The sequence below is a fragment of the Vipera ursinii genome (assembly GCF_947247035.1).
Source record: "Vipera ursinii genome assembly, chromosome: 4".
NCBI classification, from domain to species: domain Eukaryota; kingdom Metazoa; phylum Chordata; class Lepidosauria; order Squamata; family Viperidae; genus Vipera; species Vipera ursinii.
In genome coordinates, this window is record NC_139514.1 from 90,110,199 (window position 1) to 90,133,979 (window position 23,781).

At 39.1% G+C, this 23,781-nt stretch overlaps 2 protein-coding genes across 5 annotated transcripts in view; one reads left to right on the top strand and one right to left on the bottom strand.

Moving 5' to 3' along the window:
* SEPTIN10 (septin 10) overlaps nt 1-4,356 on the bottom strand; it is a 40,011-nt gene extending 35,655 nt beyond the window's left edge. For 3 of the 4 annotated variants that reach the window (XM_083362235.1, XM_083362237.1, XM_083362234.1), the window contains exon 1: nt 4,211-4,356. In XM_083362235.1, coding sequence (XP_083218361.1) covers nt 4,211-4,240 — 30 coding nt within the window. In that variant the 5' untranslated portion in view covers nt 4,241-4,356. Of the gene's footprint in view, nt 1-4,111 lie in introns of all 4 variants that reach the window. The other variant, XM_083362236.1, reaches the window with a different exon arrangement.
* A 354-nt stretch (nt 4,357-4,710) lies between these two features.
* Nucleotides 4,711-6,984, top strand: SOWAHC (sosondowah ankyrin repeat domain family member C). Its single transcript, XM_083362288.1, has one exon. It carries the CDS (start codon nt 4,868-4,870, stop codon nt 6,584-6,586), a length of 1,719 nt encoding a protein of 572 aa, XP_083218414.1. The 5' UTR covers nt 4,711-4,867; the 3' UTR covers nt 6,587-6,984.
* Nucleotides 6,985-23,781: the final 16,797 nt, after the last annotated feature.

Genomic DNA, 23,781 nt, shown 5'->3' on the forward strand with positions numbered 1-23,781 from the left:
GACGGCATTGGTCGCTCTGGTGAATGATCTCTGGAGGGCTCGGGATAGGGGATGTTCCTCTGTCCTAGTCCTATTAGACCTCTCAGCGGCTTTCGATACCATCGACCATGGTATCCTGCTGCGGCGTCTCAGGGGATTGGGAGTGGGAGGCACAGTTCTTCGGTGGTTCTCCTCCTATCTCCTGGGACGTTCGCAGTCGGTGTTGGCAGGGGGGCAGAGATCGGCCCCTAGGTCTCTCGTTTGTGGAGTTCCTCAGGGGTCAGTTCTCTCGCCTCTCCTGTTCAACATCTACATGAAACCGCTGGGTGAGATCATTCGTGGTTTTGGAGTTGGGTATCATCAATATGCTGATGATACCCAACTTTTTATTTCTACCCCAAACCACCCCAGTGATGCCCTCGCTGTGATGTCCCGTTGCCTGGAGGCGGTTCGGGTCTGGATGGGGAGGAACAGACTTCAACTCAACCCGGACAAGACTGAGTGGCTGTACATTCCGGCATCCCGGGACATTCAAATTGTTCCATCCCTTTCTATGGGGGGTGAGCTGTTACCCCCCGTGGATAGGGCTCGCAACTTGGGAGTCCTCCTAGATTCACGACTTACCTTGGAAGATCATGTAGCAGCTGTGACTAGGGGGGCTTTCGCCCAGGTTCGCCTGGTGCGCCAGTTGCGGCCCTATCTGGACCGGGATGCCCTGTGTACGGTCAGTCATGCGCTCGTGACCTCTCGCCTTGACTACTGTAATGCTCTCTACATGGGGCTTCCCTTGAAGACCACTCGGAAGCTCCAACTGGTACAGAATGCGGCCGCGAGAGTTGTCTTGGGAGTTTCCCGGTACTCCCATGTTACACCTTTGCTCCGCGAGCTACATTGGTTACCAGTTGTCTTCCGGGTGAGGTTCAAGGTCTTAGTGACGGTTTTTAAGTCCCTACATGGCATGGGTCCGGAATACCTCGGGGACCACCTGCTGCCGGCGTCAACCCCCCTCCGCCCTGTGCGTTCCCACAGAGAGGGCCTCCTCAGGGTGCCTCCAGTCAGAGAATGCCGGCTGGTGGCCCCCAGGGGGAGGGCCTTCTCTGTGGGCGCCCCGGCCTTATGGAATGAACTGCCGGTGGAGCTCCGGATGGCACCGGATCTCCGCTCCTTCCGGCGCGGGTTAAAGACCCACCTGTTTGAACAAGCTGGCCTGGCCTGAGGGGGAGTTAATTTGGGTTTTTAAATATTTGTATATTTTACTGTTTTATCTTGGGCATTAATTTAATTCTATTTTAACTTTTGTAGTTTTGTACTTTTATTATCTGCCCTGTTCACCGCCCTGAGTCCCTAGGGAGAAGGGCGGTATAAAAATTTAATAAAAACTAAACTAAAACTCACAACATCTGTATATTGCCAAAGTACAGATTGGGGTCAAACTTAGAAGTCTATAGATCATAGAAAGTATATCACTGACTATTGTTCTTTTCAATCCAATTATTTCATAATAGACAGCAAATAAATTAGATTCAAATGTATGCAAAAGAAATCAGTGTATAAATTTTAGAAAATCTCTTAACATTCCTCCAAACACAAAAAACTTAAATTTTGATATAGTACTAATAATAGATGGATACCTTTTAATGTTTTTTCACAATGAAAGATAGTAAAAGATTACTTGTATATATTTCTAATATTTCCCTTGAAGGTGTTAATGGTATTTGCCTAATGCATTCATACTGCAGTTTTAGAATTGCTCATAACTGGGTGGAAAATTGCCACAACTTTCAATATACTTTTAAATGTGCAAGCTACCTTACACTCTTCTTATAAAGAGGGTAAGGAATGAGGGTTTTCAATGTATATATACAAATAGGATTTGTTTAGAACTGCAGCTGAATATTACACTAAAATATGCAATTATTTTAAAACACTAGTGTTTTTTCTCATTATTCCATGATAACAGCAGCCTATGGATAGGTTTTTACCTCATTAGTATGCAATTCATTCTTCAACATCAGGGAAGTTTTTAAATATTTTAAAAATAATTTGAATAGTTATTTTAAATAATGTATTTATATAGCCACCTCAAAGAAGTGACTCTGGGCAGCAAACAATCATAAAATCAGTTAAAAACAAATTACAAGCACAATACAAAAAGTTAATATATTTAACTGCTGAGAAAACTATAATTCCTAGATGTTAACATAACTAGGAAATGCTGCCTTTATGGAAAAAAAGACTGGGCTAAGTAGATTCAAAAGATTAATGATGAAAATGTGGGTGTTGCTTTATTAGTTGTAAGGGTAGAATGTTGAGTTACCAGCATAAAAGATACTTCATTATAGAATAGTGATGGGTGTGGAGGAAAATCTTGACATGATAAAAGCTTACAAAGGCATGGAAAAGAATTCAAAGGCTGTATTTAATGACAGCAACCTGACAAATTAATATATTGTGAATGTAAACTGGCTTATGCTACAGAAGCAATGAAGCTGTATATACAGTATGTGCATATGCGTATATACATACATACACACACAAATATATATACACAAACCCTCAAATATATCTGAATTGCCTTTATAGCATCAGCAGTTTACATTCATATAGATACATACAGCTGAATTACATTGGTAGCATAAAGATACTGGGAATGCAATGCTGTTCAAACTGACTCAAAGATAAATTTTCTTGTGTTAAATGAAACTGATTTCCAAACATAATATCTTTGGACAGCAGCAACAATTTTGTTGGTTAATATGTGAATTTAATTTTAAATTAAATATGTGTGTAAAAGTTGACCATTTAAACACTTACTGAACTGCCAAATAACTATTGAAGGAGGAACTATTTTTACTGTAGTTGTAATACTTTAGACTGGAGATATCAAAAAACATGGCCTAATGCTTTTATATACAAAGAGATAATTTTCCAACACTCCAAGACTTAGATCCATGCAAGTGTGAGGGAAACAACTTCTATACTCTTCTTTCCTAACACCTATTTTCCTCTATGTAAAGTTTTTATATAGAAATGTTCAAGCTGCAGTGGTACAATTCAAAGAAGAGGCTCCGAAAAAAGCAAAAGTTTTATAGAAAAGTTAAAAGATGAATATTCAGGCAGTTTCTCAAGCAGGAAAGGAAAATAAGGAAAAATAAATAAGGTGAAATATTAATGACAGATGGGTTGCCTAGGAATTTGTAGCTGTGGTATATACTGTGTGGAAATAATAAAGTAAAAATATAGGAGAAAACTTTAAAGTATTTAACAGACCTTGTGAAGTACACCAGGTTTAATCCAATAAACAAGTATCACAATAAGCCTGTTAGCAGCAGCCTTTAATGTTTTACCTGAGTCATTTAAGAAATACTGCAGCCATGCTGACATGCATGTATGTTCTTTAGAAAACAAGCTATAGACAGACAGAATCATTGCAGTGATTTGTTACTGCTTCTTCCAGAATGCTTTTCTGAGTTTCCATTCTATACCATAGTTCAGAAAATCTCCCATCCAAGCCCTAACCAACCCAAATCCTACTTAATTTCTAACCTAGGCACAACTAGCCATATGCCACCACCAACTGAGAACTTTGCATTTGAAAGTAAATCTCCTGAACTCTCAGAAGCTAATGCAATGTCCTGATTAGGGACACTGGATTAGAATGAGGGGAAGTCAAGTTCAACTCCATACTCAAGACATGGAAAATCAGGAAAGTGACTCCGTGCCAGTCACCATCTCTCAGGTCAGCCTACTTTACAAAGTACAACATCTCAAATTCCCGGAGGAAAGAAGCATAAATCTAACCAATAACAATGTCTTTAATATAAAAAAAAATTCTCTAAGCAAGCACTCACTGATTTGGGGACAGCAAACTTTCCTAGCTTTATTTGCCTGCAGTCATGACAAGACGTTTTCGAATTTACACAAAGCTGTAATTGATTGGAGAAGTTGGAAGCGTTTATATATGGGATGAATGAAAACAAACTGGGTCCAACAGAGCTGCCCTATTTGGATAATTTAGGCCCGATCCTGTGCCCAGTAAGACGAAGTCTGCCCGCCGAAATCAATGGGGCGAGGCGGCTCTCGGGGATTGCAACTTCCCCTTTACCAAAAGTAAGCCAATGGGATTTCCTACCCATAAAGCAGGCATGTGGCCGCAGACGGAGGGACCGCTGTCGCCCAGTGAAGGCCGGCTCTCCCTCTGCCCACACCCCAGGGCGCGCTCCGGACTTACCAGCTGCCCAGCCACATCGGAAGAAGCCATGACATGAGGGGAGGGGTCACCGCGCGCCAAAGACAATAGAGAGGGAGGGTGGGAGCCAGTGCCGAACTTCCAACTCCAATCCCAACAGCTGGAATGTAACTGGTGGCGATGAGAGGCCGCGCGGAAAGGAGGGCGGGACCGAGGCCCAGCCAATCCCGTTTCGACGGGAGAAGATGCTGCACAAACCGCAAACGAACGTAGGGGGGGGAAAGGGAATGAGCGGCGCTGTCTTCTACGGGGGAGTAGGAAACCTACTCTCTTAATGTGGGAGGAGCGCCGCGAGGGCGTGGTTTCGGGCGAGCGCCCCGACCTTTTCTTCTCAGCGGCGAGCTTCTTTAGAGCCTCCCCAGCGCCGAGATTCATGAAAGGGAGGGGAGGGCAGTTTGAAAACGGCAAATAGGCGCCTCCCTGTTTCCCTCGCGGGCATCACGTGAGCAGGGAGGGGACGCGAGCTCGGTGGGGTCCAGCAACCGAGGGAGGGCGGGGAAGGAGAAGCCGGACTCAGGCGATGCCGTCGGGCGTCTTGTGGCAGCGACGATGCCATGGCGGGCCAAGCGAAGGATCCCGCGCTGAAGGCTAGCGGTCGCAATCGACAAGAGGGGCGCCGCCAACCGTCCGTGGGCGCCTATGGCTGCGTCGGGGGAGCTGGACCAGGACACGGTGCTCCGGTTCCTGGCAGAGCGCGGAGGCCGGACTCGCAACGCCGACCTGTTGGAGCATTTCCGTGGTTTCCTCACCTCGCCGGACCCCGAAAGTCGCGCCCGGGCCCGCGAGCACTTTAAGGAGCTGGTCAACGCCGTAGCCACGGTGCGGCAGGAGCCCGGCTCTGGGATCAAGTATGTGCAGTTGCGCAAGAAATATCGCGGCACTGCCGGCGCTGGGAAATCCGAAGCGGCGGCGGCGGCCTCTCCAGCCGAGAACGGCACCGGGTCTGTCGGGCACCCCCAGGACACGCCGCGTCCCCCGGGCGCTCCTGGCGGCGAAGGCGACGGCGGGGACAGCCAGGCGGGAGGAGCGGCCCGCGAAGAGAAAGCCGGCGCCGAAGCGCTGAAGGGAGAGAGGGTGCCGAGAGGGGATCCCTCTGCCGCCTCTGGACAGCTGCCGCCCGAGGAGAGCGACGACGACGACGCCGCCTCAAGCCCAGAAGCACCGCCGGAGGCGCTTTCACCCGGAATCCCCCAGGCGCCTCTGGCGAGCCCAGAGAGCCCGGGAGAAGGAGGCGGCGGCGGCGGCGGCGGCAGCCGGGAGGAAGAGCAGAGCAGCCCGCGGCGCCTGGAGGCGGTCCCGAAGTCTTCGGGCGATGCCGAGCCTGAAGAGAAGCCCGGCGGGGTCACCGTTGAGGCCCTGCTCGAAGATGACTCGCCGCCCTCCGCGAGCCCGGCTGTCGGCGCCTCGGCGGGCGGAGCCTCTGCCAGCGCCAACACACCCAGGTGTGGGCACAAGATCTTCCGGGAGCGGATGCTGGGCAGTTCCCCTCAGCAGAAGCGCGGAGGGCTCCTGCACCGCGGCGGCAGCGGCGGCGGGAGCCGCGGCGGGGACTCGGACAGCGCCTCCCTGGCGTCTTCGTCGGCCGAGGACGAGAGCGGCAGCGGCGGGGGCTCGGTGGCCTTGGATCCCTTGGAGCACGCCTGGATGTTGTGCGCTTCGGACGGACGCTGGGAAAGCCTGGAGAGTTTGCTGAGCTGCGAGCCGGCGCTGTTGCCCAAGCGCGACTTCATCACGGGCTTCACGTGCCTGCACTGGGCTGCCAAGCTGGGCCACGCCGAACTGCTGGCCAGGCTGGTCAACTTCGCCCACCGGCAGTGCCTGCCCATCAACGTCAACGCGCGCACCAGCGGCGGCTACACCGCGCTGCACCTGGCCGCCATGCACGGCCACTTGGAAGTGGTGAAGCTGCTGGTGGGCGCCTACGACGCCGACGTTGACATTCGGGATTACAGCGGCCGCAAGGCCTCGCACTACCTGAGCCGGGGCACCGCCGAGGAGGTACGCAGCCTCGTAGGGGCTCTGCAGGATGAGGTCGACGGCGGGGCATCCAATGGCAGCAGCCGCTGGAGACTTTCCCGGGTGCTCCCCTCGAACCTCATTACTTACAAGCTTTCCCACCATCATCACGGGGACGAAAGGGAAACGGGGGAGGGGGCGGCAGCAGCCAACAAGAGCAAAGAGCTCAGTAGGAAAAGCTCTGGCAGTGGTAGGATAAAACCCCGACTCAACAAAATCCGATTCCATACTCAAATCATCCATACTACCCCTTCTTTCAAGGGGGATGCAGAAGAAGAGGAAGAAGAAAAGTCCCTGAAAGCTTCCTTCAAGCTCAGACCTAAATCCAACATATTTGGTTAAAAGAACAAATGTGTCCTTTGTTATGATGGTTTTAAAATCAACCCTAAAGGTGATGCCTTTAGTTTCTAAGCAGGCTTAAATAGAATATGTATTTTGATTTGGAAGTTTTTAGGTTAGATATATTTTAGGGCTTCATATTCAGTGGTTAATTGAACCAAAATTTAAAACTTTTCTATGTTTTATATTGGCTACATAGATCTGCTGTTTCTCCAGCGTAAGCAATATCTATTGAAACGTTAAATTTCTGGGCTCTTTATCAAATTAAAATTGCATATGGTAGGGGCTTGCAAGGAGGAAAACTGTACTTATTAAAATTCATCACCCATAGAAACTTATAATGGGGAGAAGATAACACTTTAACTTTTCTTCATGATTTTTATTTTTGTCAAAGTATTCAACATACTTATCTTTTAAAAAGCTAAATGAAACATTACACATTTGCAGAGGGAAATGAATTTGCAATGGATGAACAGGCAGTTGTGATTGTTTTGCTGATTGCCACGCAAGGCAATTTCCAAGATTAGCCAAGTTAGATTCCAATTGAACCAGGTGATTAAACCTGCTTAGGGAGTATATGTGCAGGAACAAATGGGACAAGGGGACAGTTAACCATTCTTACTGTCCTTTCCAAGTGTTCTCTGTCACCTCTCATGCACATTAATATGGCAAGGCAACCTGCCTTGCCTTGTCAGAAAAGACATGAATTAAGATATATATATATATATATATTGGGAAATCCATATAAAATGCTATGTGATAATTGTGATATAGGCTGTATTAGTTATCCAAAATATGTAAACTTGATGGGAATTGTGCCATTGACTTAAAGAATATTCATTGCACCTAATTTGTAAGATTATAGTTTTCTAATGGTACTTTTGAGCTCTGACCTTTGACTATGATTTATTTACTGAGTGCAATGCCTTTGGGGATGAGGTACTAACAGATAAAGTTGATTTGGTTTTGTTGTGAGACAAGACATTGATCGACTGTTGTCCTATACCTGAAAACTATTTTATTTGAATTCAAACATTCCTCTTGAATGGTTACAGTAGAGCAATGGTAATGAGCATGTAGCACAACTATTTTTATGTTGTCATTTCTGTAAACAATATAGTCATTTGGATAAGCTGTCTTGAATATTAGTTCTAGTGTTTTGCCATTACTTTGTTCAATATGAAACAGGAGTTTAGAATTTAAGAGAAATCTTAAAACCTTAAGTAGATCTCTTAGCATTTTGGAACATTGCTGATTCAGAGATCAGGAGACAATAGAAGATTGTCTAGTGAAATGAAATGCCAATAAATATAGTGCTTAGTTTATAAATATGTATATAAATATTGCTACAGATAAAGTCAAGCAGTTTCACAAGAATCCATATTTATATCACTGGAAATGAAATGTAAATTATATGGGTGTATGCTTATCCAATCTGATATATAAGATACAGAAATCAAAAAACGTGATTCATTTGCTGATGCATGTTACAGAATGTTGGAGAATCTTTCATTGCTTACATTTTGCTTTACAATTCTTTTTTTTAAAGTGAACAAACCTGTGATTTTTAAAAAGCACAGAATTCTTTATAGTGTGAAAATTAAACACATTTTTTACTTTAATAGTAATAGTTCTGGAAAGTTAGTAATATTTTTAAAAATATTTGTTCCAAATGTAGTGATTTTTATTAAATGTGTACTAGCACTTTTTCTTCAAAGAGTATCTGGGCTGGTCCTCAGATGCTGCTTATGTAACTATTAACGATTCAACACTGCCAAATAAATGCAGAACTAGCATTTATGCAGAACTAGAATGTTTCCAAATTAGTTTTCAAATATTTTGGAAATGATAGTTTTATACTGATTTAAAGGCAGATTATAGTTCAGAAACAATAGTTAACTACTGTTGTTTTAAATATATTACAATAATATCACAATTACCATAAATTGAAAACTGGTATTAAAAATAAAAGTGTATAGCTGTCCCTTCTGTCATTACAACTATCTTTTTGAACGTTAAACGTCATCTAATGATCATGTATTGGTAATCAAACCATTTTAATTTTCACTGTAGGCAGCTATCTATACCCAACTAATGTATAGAGTATAATTTCTACCTGGAAATTGAAAAAAAATTGTAATGTTATCTTTTTTTATATTCTTGCCAGAAACATGAGAGGAGTTTGACAAAAGTTGTAATGATATTCTCACTGAGATATATAATAGGCCAGGGTCTAAAAACTTTGCTGAAAAGAACTAAATTGCCAAGAATTGCTTACTGTACAACTGTTACACTACTTTGGTACTTTTTTATATACACAATTAAAACATGCGAATGTGTTTTCAATTTTAGTTTATAAGCTATAATTACAGGTGCCTTTGTTAAGCATTGCAAACTACAAAGTAAAGAGTTTATTGAGGATTTCTCTTATTTCAGTAGGTTGAAGGCCACTAGTGTCTTACCAACATACTATTTGTAGCAAAATAAATATTCCAAAGTGTCATTCTGCATTATAGCACTAAAGTTTTTATAATTTTAGCAAATATTATATAAGGGTTAAAAATTTTGTGGTGCAGAATAGTGTCTGAAGTCCAATATTACAAATCTTACTAAAAGAGTATGAAAAAATTTCAACTTTATTGTATGAGATCTCAAAGACCACAATTCTCCATCCCCACCTCCATCCTTTCTAAAATGTTTGCTCTGTAACATATTTAAATTGCTCTCTGTCATATTTATAGCTGAGGTTGTATTTTTGTACATGTGTATTTAAATGTTCATCTGAAACTTAGGTCTAAACAATCCATCTGAGAATCACAGAAAATATTTTGAATGTATTCCTCAAAGGTGAAACTTATTATCACTGCATCAATTTCAGAAATTTTAGGCACTATTTTCTGTGTCACAAACTAGTAATAGCAGTACAAGAATTTGTAAATATTATTTGACATTGAAGCACAATGTAAATTTTGAAAACCTACAGAAGGTGTAATACTTTGGTTCTAAATACTAAAAACTACTGTCTTGTGTATAGGTTGCATTTTCACAACTGCAGGTAGGTGTACATGAGAAATTAAGGTGTGCAAATTGTAGAAGTATATGAAGAATAAATTTTGATAATACAAAATTCACTTTGACTTAATATGTAAATTGCACAACATGGAGAACACTAGCAGTCTGTTGCTCAAACCACAGTTCATATTTACCAAGCACAAACATGTAAGTCTACTTCCCACTAACAGAAATGTTTAAATCTTTGTGACGTAACTGGCATACCAACATTTAATATAAAAATAGCTTTCCGCAAGGCCTTGCTCCACTGATTCTACAAGATAAATTTTCCTCTTCATGGATCAAGGTAGTCGAGTCCAACCTTGCCAAACTAGGCTTTTCATCCACCTCAATTCTCAAATTGGACTACAACCAAGCAAAACAAACCTTGCGTCAAATGGTAGAGGACATAGAGAAGCAAGTGGACTTAGGTTTAGCTCCGCTGTTTTTGGCTCCTGACTCTTATTAGATACATGGTTGCACCTGCCAGGTTCTTAGTCAGGTGAAGTCAGTAAACCACCGGAAAGCATTCTAGCTTGCATGGCGCCATGCGTTTCCTTTGGCCGTCCTGTACGGCAAGTACAACAAAACACCACTGTCTGAAAGACTCTGCCCCTGTGGCTCTGGAGAGGTGGAGACCATTGGTCACATACTCCTTCGATGCTCCTTCTACAGAGCCATTCGGAAAAACTATGTCCTCCCCATTATTGATAGGCATCCTGGTCGTTCAGAAAATATTTATCTCCAGTGGCTGCTTAAGGATGAGCAGGCAGAGATCACTGTGCAGGTGGCCAAATTCTGTGCAGCAGCATTAGGGATTCGCCAGAAACTTAAATAATCGTCGTAAATCTTTTTAATAATCTTTTATAATTGATTTTATTACATCAGTACCCTTCCTTTAAATATTATTCTTGGTTTACTACATAAATTGTTACGACATATGGTTTCCATTTTTATACCTGTCAATGTTTTAGATTTATATCCACCCGTGGAACTGCATTAACATAGTAATAGAACATCAAAGAGTTATAATATGATTTACTTTTCTAGTTGTTTATATATTTATTATACTGATTTGCTCTGTTTTGTTCTTTTAAACTTTTCTGGTCATTGACTGAATAAATATTGATTGAAGAATATAAAAATAGACTTACATGGAATGAAACCAGGAATCTTGAGCTGTTTCTTTCTGAGGAGATACAAAATCAATGCTTTGCCTCATGCTCACCTGCTATTGAGGTTGCTTCAGCTTAATTCTAGCAACCATACATGGGAATAGGTTGTGGTTTTTTGCTACCTTATCCTTGAATAGAATAGAATTTTGCAAGACAGTCTTAGTAAAACTGATTATAAAACATGTCTGAATGAATGCTTGAGAGAAGAATTATTGTGCAGCTAACTTTAAATTGTCATTGTACTTTTCATTTTGGAATTATTTATACTCATTTAATATTGGCTTTGCTGAACTAACTTCAGTGGAAGTTTATTTATTTATTGATGGGATTTATATCCCGCCCTATCTCCCGAAGGACTCAGGGCGGCTAACAACAAAACATATAATAAGTACAGAAATCAAGATAAAAATAAAATTGAAATCATCTGTGTAATAAATTAAAATTAAAGAATTAAAAAATAAATTAAAAATTCTAAATATAAATTAATTAAAATGCCTGTCAGTCCAGGTCAGCCTGGTGGAACAAGAGTGTTTTGAGGCCGCGGCGAAAGGATTGGAGGTTTTGGGCCATCCGAAGCTCAGGGGGGAGCTGATTCCATAGGGCTGGTGCTCCCACAGAGAAGGCCCTCCCCCTGGGGGTCACCAGCCGACATTGCCTAGCTGACGGTACCCTGAGGAGGCCTTCTCTGTGTGAGCGTACTGGACGATGGGAATTTGTTCCCGGCAGCAGATGGTCCTGCAAGTATCCCGGACCTAAGCCATGTAGGGCTTTAAAGGTAAGTACCAGCACCTTAAATCTCACCCGTCCTACACCTCTTACTTTACAGATTTGAAATTAACTATACTGGTGTCACAATATTCATAATAATCAAAATTATCTGCCCAGAAAAAGAAATACCAAGTGAAATTGACATTAGCATACTTTTTTATGGAGGCTGCCTGGACCTTGATGGATAGCATTGGGTCTAGAAACATTTTCCATCTTTGGATACAGAATATATCCCATCCAGAACGTATACACTATTTTAATATTCTAAAATCAAAAGGAATTGTTATCGCACCATGTTGGAAGATTTGAAATTCTTCAAGTGCAAAACTTCGCACATTGCCATAATTATTTGCTTATCATAATTGCATTATTGTATTGAATATGCAGAACTAATAATACATTTTTTTTCTTTTTACAAGAAAAATCCTTTAATTCTGGGTAGAGTCAGGGTGACTGAATGGAACTGAGTGTTTATTGGCCAGATGCCCTTCCTGATGCCTACAATGAGTTCACAGCAGATTTATTTATTTATATATTTGCTCCTTGAGAGAAGTTCAATCCTACTCACTGTTTAGAATTAAATTCTTAACCTTCCAAGTGGGAGGTGAGCATTTTCACCACTAGGCCACCACACTGCTCTAATGTTAATACAAATTGTTTATTGTAAGAATAACAATGCCTGATATTTTATGAGAAGTTTGCATTAAACCAAAAATGAAGAGAGTTCCAAAAGTACTTAGAAATTTAAGAAACATTTCTTAAATCTACATTTATTGATTGCTTGCCAGTTCTTTAAGAACATTATTTCAGGCAAAATTCCTCCTTCATAAATTACTGATGGATATCAAGCAGCAAAAAAATGAGTCAAAACATGGGTATACACATAACTCTGTGATTCAATTTTGAGGCTAACGAGAATGGAGCCAATTGTTTTTATGCAGTAAATCTCAAACAAATGTGACATATCAGAAAATCATTAGTTCATTTTGACCTTTTTTCTTAATGAGGTGACCTTACACAAGCTTTTCTTAACATTTGCTATTTTATCTACAATATCAAAGTATAAATTTTACTGAATTGTTTCAAAACAAACCATATGGAGCACTTTGCAAACTTAAAACTATGTTACAAAATACTTTCAAGACTCAATCAGTTTTGTTCTAACAGTAATTGGGCTGCAATTTTTACTTGTTAAGAATAATATTACAGACTTATTGATGTAAATTGAAAAACTGAAATTGAGTTACTTTACAGAACTATTATTTCATTAAAATATATCCAAAGTAACACCTAGCTCGCTATCCCGTGTGCAAATTGGTCCATTTAATTCTGAAGTGTTCCCCCTTCCATAAACCAGAGCAGAATGCTAACGAACATCAATCACAAAAGTTGTTGCATGTTAGAACTGCTCATTTCTCGTAGTGTGTCTTTTATATTACTACATCATTTTTGTTCATGCATTATTCATGAACCTCTCCTACGTCCAGTTTCCAAGCTCTTATTATCAGAGTTACAAAACTTTGGAATGTAGACCCAATTATTCTCTTTCTGCCAGGGCATCAAGAATTGTTTTAATTCTACTCCAAAATGGATTCGAGGTTAATTCAGTCTCTGCAAAATTGTCTCTTATTATCCTATCCTGTAACGCTAGTTTTACTTCAGTCAAACCTGTTTTTAAAAATAAAATGATGGAATCAGCAACTGTCCCCTTCAGGCCCAAGTGATGAGAATGATAAAGTTGATGTTTTCTTATCAGTCTAGAAGGAATAAAGAAGGGGAATTCCAGTTGGGAGGGGGGGAGGGGTAAATGTGGTATAGACAAAATATCAAGTCATCACTGTAAACCTGTAATTTACCTTCTGGAGCCATGTTTAATGTAATCTGTTTCTGAAAGTATTAGAACTCAAACATAAGTGGGCCAAAATTATTTTGAATTCATCACTGAAGCGTGGGCAGTTTTTCTTTCTAATCTGGTAATTTTGTCCAATGCTCCAATCCCTTTGCTTTCTGAATGCATGTCTGTCATTTTGATATTTCCTTTTTGAACTCCTTATTTCTCAAACTCTATTCTCCAAAACCTATCTGTATTCTAAAATACTGTACTACAGTACTAAGATACTGATAATTTTCTCCAATTTTCAACTAACTGTTTTTTTAGGAAATGTCAAAAGGTAGAAGGTACCAATGAAGGAGAATATTTATAGCTCAGGGTTGAAATGAGGGGTCCTTGGTGCTTTCTGGGCTTGCTTGTTTTCTTGCAGACATTTTATTACCCTAACTTTGTTGTTGTTAGTTGTGAAGTCATGTCTGACCCATCGTGTCCCCATGGACAACGTTCCTGCAGGCCTTCCTGTCCTCTACCATCTTCTGGAGTCCATTTAAGCTCAAGCCTACTGTTTCAGTGACTCCATCGAGCCACCTCATTCTCTTTTCATTCCTTTCTTCTCTTTCCCAGCATTAGGCTCTTCTCCAGTGAGTCCTTCCTTCTCATTAGGTGGACAAAGTATTTGAGTTTTAGCTTCAGAATCTGGCCTTCTAAAGAGCAGTCAGGGTTGGTCTCCTCTAGGACTGACCGGTTTGATCGCCTTGCAGTCCAAGGAACTCGCAGGAGTCTTCTCCATCACCATAATTCAAAGGTCTCAATTCTTTGGCGCTCAGCCTTTCTTATGGTCCAGCTTTCACAGCCATACATTGCAACTGCGAAGACCATAGCCTTCACTATATGCACTTTTGTTGGCAGGGTGATGTCTCTGCTTTTTAGTGTGCTGTCTAGATTTGCCATGGCTTTCCTCCCCAGGAGCAAGCATCTTTTAATTTCTTGGCTGCAGTCCCCATCTGCGGTGATCTTGGAGCCCAGGAAAATAAAATCTGTCACTACCTCCATTTCTTCCCCATCTATTTGCCAGGAATTGAGAGGGCCGGATGCCATGATCTTGGTTTTCTTAATGTTTAGTTTCAACCCAACTTTGCACTCTCCTTCTTCACCTGCAACAAGAGGCTCCTTAGTTCTTCTTCACTTTCTGCCATTAGAGTGGTATCATCTGCATATCTTAGGTTGTTGATATTTCTCCCGGAAATCTTAATTCCAACTTTTGATTCATCAAGCCCTGCCTTTCTCATGATGTGCTCTGCCTATAAGTTAAATAGGCAGGGTGACAGTATACAGCCTTGCCAGTATACCTAACTATGGTAACATCATCAATGCCAGAAGGTAGAAGATAGGCTACAACGTCAACAGGGTGTTGGATGAAATTATCTGGAATCACTTCAGGCTGTACATGAATACATTACCAAAACAGGACTGGTCACACTTTCAATTAACTCTGAAGGGATACCATCAATCATACATAATTAATATGTGCAACATTCATACATACAACTGCAGGCATAATGCTGTTATCAAGTGTTATCCAATATAGCACTTCAAGCATCGGATGAAATTAGTGTAATCATTTTTAAAAAGTGCAAATTCAATAGCTGAGTTCATAGATGGCCAGACTATCTGTGGCACATTCTTTCATCTACAGTGGATATAAAAAGTCTACACATCAATTTTCAATTGAAAAACAAATCCTTTAGGGAGGGAAATAATAAAAAACATACAATGACATGGTTGCATAAGCATACACTCCCTCTTATAAGTAGGGATGTTTCTGTGTTCAGAATTAACCAATCACATTCAAACTGATGGTAAACAGTAGTCAGTACATATAGAATGTTTAACTGATGTACCATCAATTAAAGTGACTCTGATCAAGTCCATATAAAGTTCAACTGTTCTAATAGATTTTCTAACATTTATTCAGTTGCCTCTTACAACAAAAGGCCTGGTCTTGCAAAGAGCTTATAGTGCATCAAAGGGATCTCATTGTTGGAAGGTATCAGTCAGGAGAAAGGTTCAAAACGGTACAAAAAATTTCCAAGGCATTTGTTATATCATGGACGACAGTCAAGACAGTCATCAACAAGTGGAGAAAATACCAGGTAGTCCTCGACTTGCAACATTTCAGTTAGTGACCATTCAAAGTCACAATGGCACTGAAAAAAGTGACATGACCATTTTTCACACGACCTTTCTAGCATCCCCATGAGCATGTGATCAAAATTCAGATGCTTGGCAACTGGTTCATACTTATGACTGTTGCTCTGTCCCAAGGTCATGTGATCACCTTTTGTGAGCTGACAAGCAAAGTCAAGGGGGTAGCCAGTTTCACTTAATAACCATGTTACTAACTTAAACAACCCCAGTGATTCACTTAACAACTGTGGCAAGAAAGGTTGTAAAATGGGGCAAAATTCACTTAACAAATATCTCATTCAACAACAGAAATGTTGGGTTCAGTTGTGGTCATAAGTCTAGGACAACTTTTATGGCACTACAGTGACATTGCCAAGAATTGGATGTCTCTCCAAAATTGATGAAAAAACAAGAAGGAAACTGGTCTGAGAGGCTGCCAAGAGTCCTACAATAACATTAAAGGAGCCTCAGGAATTTTTGGCAAATAGTGGTTGTGTACTACATGTGACAACAATCTTCTCTATTCTTCATATGTCTGGGCTGTGGGGAAGGGTGGCAAGACTGAAGCCTTCCTTTACAAAAAAAAAAACCCATCCAAGCCTGACTATGTTTTGCAAAAAAACTACATCATGTCTGACAAAAGCATGTGGGAAAACGATGAGACTAAGGTTGAATTTTTTGGCCATAATTCCAGAGGGCTGTGAACAGGAGACATCCTCGCAATTTGGAACATTTTTGCAAGGAAGACTAGGAGAAGATTCTCAAGGCAAAATGTGCCATGCTATTATCCCAAAAGATTGGATGCTGTCATAAAATCAAAAGGTGCTTTAACAAAGAATTAGTTTAAGGGTGTGTACATTTATGCAACCATGTTATTTTAAGTTTTTTAGTGTTATTTTCCCCCTAAAAGATTTCAGCTTGTTTTTAAATTGAATTGTATAGCTTACAGTATATGTTGCATTAAAGGTGGAAAAGTCATTTGTCTTAGTCATATCTGCAAAACCTGGCATTTTAACAGGGTGTGTAGACACTTTACATCCACTGTATCCTTCCACCCAGTTTTTATTCCAGGCCCTAATCACAACTTCTGCTAATGTCATTTGCATTTTGCTGCTGTAATATAGAGTACATAATATGTTTGTTTAGAGAAGGTGAAAGGACTAGTTCCTTGAATACAGATTTTTTTTTAAAAAAAGATTTATATTTGGATTAACTATAATTGCTGCAATTGCCAATATTTTTGTAGATCATAAAGCTAAATGTTACAATTAGGTGGCAAACTGTTAATTATATATCAATATCAATATCAAATATTGAATTATATTGGAAGTGTTAGAAAGTGGATGAAGATTATTGGAAATCAAAGCATTATTCTTTACTGTAATTTGTATCTAAAGAATTATTTTAAATTGTAACCTTACAATTAAAAAATACTTTACTCTGTGAGGGACGTACATAGCCTTAAATTCCAACAGATGGAAATTAAGGAGTTTACTACAACTATATCATAGAAAGAATACTGCCCCTTAGCAGTGTCTTTGCTATTCCATTGATTGCAATGTTAGGACTATAGATTGCTTTGTACTGATAGGACAGAACAAAATACACATTTGATTCTCAGCTCGGATTTGCCTCTCAAAATTCTTTGCTCTTCACACCTTTGACAATCTCAAATCTGAAAAAAATACATGCATCACCTTTAACAGAGTTGCTTGTAGGTATGCTAATTACTGATAATTGTGGTCCATTTCTGAATTGTAGGCAATATTCAAGAAGGTTGGTATAAAAAATTAACATGCCTGCAATCATTCCCAGACTGTTAAGGACTGCTTCTTGAAGTATGGGAATGAGATGGATTATTTTCCTCCTCTAGGAACTCAAGTTGATAAACTCCCTCCACTTTTTATAGTACAAGATAGAACATTGCTCAGACTCTCTTGTGATGCATACCTGAGGGATTGGCTACGGTGAGGTTCTCAGATTGTTTTGAGATATTTGTATAAATGTTTCCTAGGTGACTCATAGGTTTTACAAATTCACCACACATACACTTATATTCATACCGGTAAATGGTTCAGTATATGAGTACCTGCAATTAAAATAATTCTGCCCTTGTTTTACCTCATGAAATGACAGCAAACAGCTATACATCGGCTTTCATTTAAAAAATAGAGCTATATGGAAATCAAGTCCAATCTTTTAAGGAGCCACACCTAAAACATAGAAGCACTAAACAATAGGATTTCAGTAAATGGAAAAAGTACGGTTCGTTATCCAGGGCTACTATGTCTGTTCAGCTCAATTGTTGTTAACATGTGCACACAAGCTTCAATACCAAATGAAAAACCAAAATATGATTGCCAGCATGGAAAAAGCCCTCTTGGAAAGAACAGTAACCTGATGTTCAGAATCATCAGCCTAGAAACCATCCCCAGGGTTTCTAACCTATTCCCAACAGCTTTTAAATTAGGTAAGAAAGTCTGATTGTCACTTAATGCTCATCCCTGCCAATAAATACCACAGCTGCAATATCTGCTTGCCCACACATGCACAATAAAAGTATTGTTACACCAGGTCACACTGCCTTGTAAACTCTGTTTCCTTATATTTGCATATAACAGAGATTGCACAGATACTAAAGTATATACTATATGCTATTCTTTGCTTCTTAGGAAATCAGCTTCAGCTTATGAAAACATACACCTTTTAATATGGTAAAATGTATTAGTCAGGAAAGAAGCTACTGACTTCTGACTTATAATAGTTACTAATGTTTTAATTAAGCATTTTAGTTTATGTTTTTACAGTGTCAGCAGAAATTTGAGAATACTACACATACATTTGCTTATTAGTAAAGATTATGAAGCTCAGTTGGGTATCCAAAAACAGCTTTTTCTTGTTGAAAATGTTTTGAACTGCAGCTCCTATACTTACTGCATATTATATTGCACAGTATATTAACTGATTGTGATTACTTTTTTAACATTTGTAAAAGTTTCTAAACTAAACTGAACCATAGAGAAGATGTTATCTAAATGAATTCTCAAGCTATTTTTAAAGGGATAAATTCTTTAACTTTATTATATTATATTTAACTTGTACATTAAAGGTAGTTATATTTATCACATAACGAAGCTCAATGCTTATAAAATCCTGCTCCTTGTATTTAACTCCAGATTTTTTCCTGAAAAAATGTATATTGAACATGCACAAAATGTGAAACACCGTTCTTGGAATATGGACAGTTTATACATGGGGAAATATTAAAAATAGCAATTTTGAATGTGCAAATAATGTATTTGAATAACCTTAAGTTATTTTTAAATTAAATCTTTCATGTCCTCAGTTTCTACTTTCCTCCTTATGTCTTTAGCAAAGGACAGAATAGCTTGCTTGTTAAGCAAGACAAATTAGACAATTTGTGTGACTCACATGTCTTTCCAAATTTCCAGTATAAATAAAACACCTCTCTTGCAAAGATAAATGCATGAGGTTAAATGCGTACTTAGAAAACCTTCCTCTCCCATTATGAGGTCATTACTGAGATTTCAAAACATTGCGTAGTTAAAATGAAACAATACAGGAACAGGAGATGGTTTATATCAATTTGCAAACTGTATTGTTAGTAAACTTTCAAAATAGAAAAAGAATTATATCTCATCAAGGCATGTATCTATCAAAAGCAAACTTGACTTCCTACATTTGAAAGTAAGAAAAAAACAAACTTCTGACTGTATAGAAAAATTTGAAAATATTGTAGATATCTTTTCTAGGTTCAAGGTATGGGAATCTTTGGTTATTCCCTAGTGCAGTAGTGTTCGGAGAACATGCTTTCTTCCTACAGCTTGTTCTGATTTGTATCTGAAAGTGCCATTGTATCATATCATTATAGTTATAGGAAGGATTCACTACAAACTCTATAAACAATGAAAGAGAACTTTATTAAATTCAGTCATTCTTATCTATCTTCAGGAATATATGAATACATCTATAGTTCGTAGAAAGAAAACATTTTGACGGTAACTGGCATAGAAAAGAGTGGGATGTGTTTTGGCAACAAGAGAACAAGGCACTGAAGAGCTCAATATTAATCCTTTAGCAAGCAGCACCCTTTTATTCTATGCCTTAATATATTTATATTATATTATATTATTATTATATTATATTATATTATATTATATTATATTATATTATATTATATTATATTATATTATTATATTATATTATTATATTATATATTCTTTCTTCGTTGTGAAATCATTAATGTTGTCTCATCACCACCTCACCTTTTAAAAACAATTAGGTAAAATATATAGGACAGCCCAACTTAATAGCTAACTGCCAAACTGGTTAGATTTACCAGAGCTGAGCTGAAAATTCCAGATAAATGCTAAATGGCAGTATATACTCAGGGCTTTCCATATCTCTACTGACATCTAGTGGTCTCCAAGATTTTTGCATTGAAAATTGGCCATAAAAGCAGGAATAATTCAGTTTCACGAGAGACAAGGACAAGCGTTCGTAGTTTTTATGAGGTTATATTGAACAACACAGAAAATAAGCCATTAATTCAGCTGATTCCATTTGTATCAGTTGTACTTTCCCCTCTGTTTTATTTCCCATTCCATTTCAGACATCCTCTATCAAGCAAGCATATTTTCTAGGCTATAAAATTCTTGCTAAAGATGGGAAGGGCTGCTGAGATCCCAATGTTACCCACTATATTCATGGGCTCTTCCTATATTTTATCCCAAAAGCTAGGCCACCATCAGCTTTGTTCAGATGGATATAAGAAATTTGTCTCCGTTGTATTCATATCAGGTTTGTCTCTACTGTAGTGCTCAAAAGTTTGGGAACTCTTTTGAATTTTCTGTATTTTTGCAAAACCAATCCATTTGTCACCTGAGTCCTAAAACTAGATAAAGAGAACCCAATTAAACAAATCTGAAAAACTTTATATTTCATTGATTTATTGAAGAAAACAACCCATCTTGATTTATTGAGGAAAACAACCCATCTTGATTTATTGAGGAAAACAACCCATCTTTATCTTTCAATAATGCAGACTCACACAATATGGTAGATATTAGCTGTTGATCTGATAGGTAGAGGTAGAATTGATTTTTAAGAATTCTGTTTTATTTTAAATATTTCCAGTCCCAAGAAAACTGATTAGTATTGAATGTTATTTCTGGAAGAGAGAAAGGATTTATACTCTTGTTAGCATCTCTGGCCGCTTGGCAAACAAAAGTATACTCCAGTCTTTAATTTTAGGAATTAGGGAATCACTTATATACTTCTGAATATCATAGATAGATTTTATTGCGATTGATAATGAATGCCTGGGTTTTTATTATTGCTTTTAAAAGTAGCTGGCTTGTAACTCAGGATGCTGTATTTACAGCCTGCTGATAATTTTTTAATAAAGAGCAGTATATCAATTAAATCAATCATAGCAATATTATAATTGTCATCATCTCCAGATTCAGGAAAAATTCTGTTTATATTAAGCCAGAAGTAACTAATTTGTGATCTCCCAGAGGCAAATGCAGGCCATCATGTATGATAATCCACCATAATCTAATAAGCCTCTTATTTATCTTGGCTGTGATTGGTGAATCACACTTGTATCAAACTAATGGGCCTTGTGTTGCCCAGACCTAAATTAAAACTGTCAGAATCCTTTGATACAGTAAAGAGAGGCTGAGAAAGCCAGAGGTCATTTTCATCAAAGGCAATAAAGATTGGAGCACCAAATTAGGTGGCAGTTACTGTTCCCCCACCACACACACACACATCTTCTTGTTCTTCCAAGATACAAGCTATTAATGAAGTGAATTGGGACCTTAGGTTTAATGTATTTATTTCAATATTGCTTCCTATGGTGAATTTCTTGGAGGTTAAAAAAATATAAAAAGAAAAGTACATCTTTTGTTCCCCAAAAGGTTGCTGGCCTTTGCCTTAGGGTTTAATGATAAGCTAAAACTATAGATAAGCTTTCTCAAAGTAAAGATAACTGATCTAAGGAGACAGCCTAAATTGTAAATTAGCTTTTGAAATACATTCCTGAAGCTCATGTACCTTTGAAAGGAAACAGTGGGACAAGCACCACTGGGAAAACATTCTTAAAACTCAAAAATGTATGAAGTATTTGAGTTTGATGAAAGTGCAGAAAATACTCTTTTCTCATAAGTACAGTTGGAAGTACACATTTAAATTATATAGACGTTACAGCCTTATGTAGAACTTTATTTAATGCAACAGAGTGATATTTTCAGGGTGGTGTCACCATTGGTGTGTTTCTATCATTTAAAGTAAATATAGACTGCATGGTAAAATCTCCGGCTTTCTTTAACACTCCCAGTTGTGCAATTTCAGGAATTTCAGAGGCTGAACTAGTGCATATTGATTTAAAGGGCAGAAAAAGTCCCTTTTTGCAGCCTGCACTGCTTTGTAAACGCTGTGTATTCCTCCAGGTTGTGTATTCATCTCTGAGTGGAAGGTTCTTTTAGTTTTACATACCATATGGTGAAAAAATATTCTTTGTATCTCAAGTCCTGTTACTATGATAAATTTCTGTTTGATCATTATTTCATTGTACTGTGAATAGTATCAAAGTGCAACCTAATAGCAACAAGCTCATTAGTGGAGTGCAATGAGTACCATGCATCCTGCTGAGAAGAGACGTTTCTGGTATGCTTAGGAGAAGTCCAGCACCTTTGCCACCCTTTAGTTAGTATACTGTTAATATATAATGCCTCCCCTAAAAATCCAAACAACAAAATGCACACAAATGACCAATGAAAATAATACAGTGAAACTTTGGGAAATATGGATTTATTATAACAATGTAACTAAGGTTCTTCCCTTCTTCCCTGGACCTTAGGTGCACTTTCCCAAGGAAGGCACACCATCAGTCTGGGAAATTCTTTGGGGGAAAAATGAAGGGGAAACTCAAAAGAGGCCAATGAGGAGTGATTTCATTGGCTTGATGTTTGATGCCAAAAATACCATCTAGAAAGAGGGAATGGTACTGAGCACTGCAGAATTATGTTAAGTTGTTTAATGCTATATTTAGGAACAGGTATCCTTCCAAAGTTTGGCACTTGATATTTGGAAAAACTCTGGGCCCTGCAGATAATCCATTCACCTGTTTTCTAGAATACCTTGCTTTGTCTCCCATGTTTCAATAGGTCCTTCAAGAAAAAATATGTCTTGAAGGCTTTGCAGCTGCTGTTCCACTATATGGGCACTACTTGGCTTTGTTTGCATACACTCAGGCAAATATGCACAACATGAAGTAAGGTTGTGGATAGAGTATGGATTGAAGATGAGATCAAGCAATATATTTTACTTCTCTTTTTCATGGAATTGGAATGATGGAAGTTGGCTTCCCCAGCATAGTGATTCTTTGTTCCTTGTTCTAGGAAAGGTTATTTGTTGCACCGAAGATAGATCAGCTTCAAACTACTTTTGATAGGTTCAGGAATGGAAACAGTGGAGGCAGTGGTGGGATTCAGCCGGTTCGCCCCATTTCAGCAGAACCGGTAGCTAATTTTTTGTTGCCCAGGCCCAGAATGGACTTCCAGAAGCAGCATCCACACAGAGAACCGGCTGTTCACATATTTGAATCCCACCACTGAGAGGTGGTGACTTTCATCTTCATAAGCCTTGCCCGATCTGGTTTCTTCAGGTATGTTGAAACTACAATCCTGACAATTTCTGGCTGGTACTTATGGTGCCAACAGGAGTGGAAGATGCCAGGTTGAGATATGCTATTTTACAAAGTTATACTGAATTGCCTGGTAGGACATTAAGTCACAGGGTTACCAGAGCTTATGCAATGCCACTTTCCTGCAGTGCTTAGGCAGGGAATCATAGTGCCAGTAGCAGACAGCAAGTTTTCAGGAAAGCTTCTTCAGCTTAATTTCGCTTTGCTGAGTAATTGCTGGGCTCTATGAAATATAGTTTCCTAAAAGTATTTGGATTCCTACTGTATATCGCTGCTTTTAAGTTGTTCTGGTCTTTTCCAGCCTGTTTTTCATTCTATGTACAGACTACATCTAACAGAAGACAGTATCTTGGGAATTGGGAAGATTGTTGATTTAACCTGTCTGAAGACAAAAGTTTGATTTAATCTTTGTTACCGATGAATAACTTGAAAAATGCATATATGATTGCATATA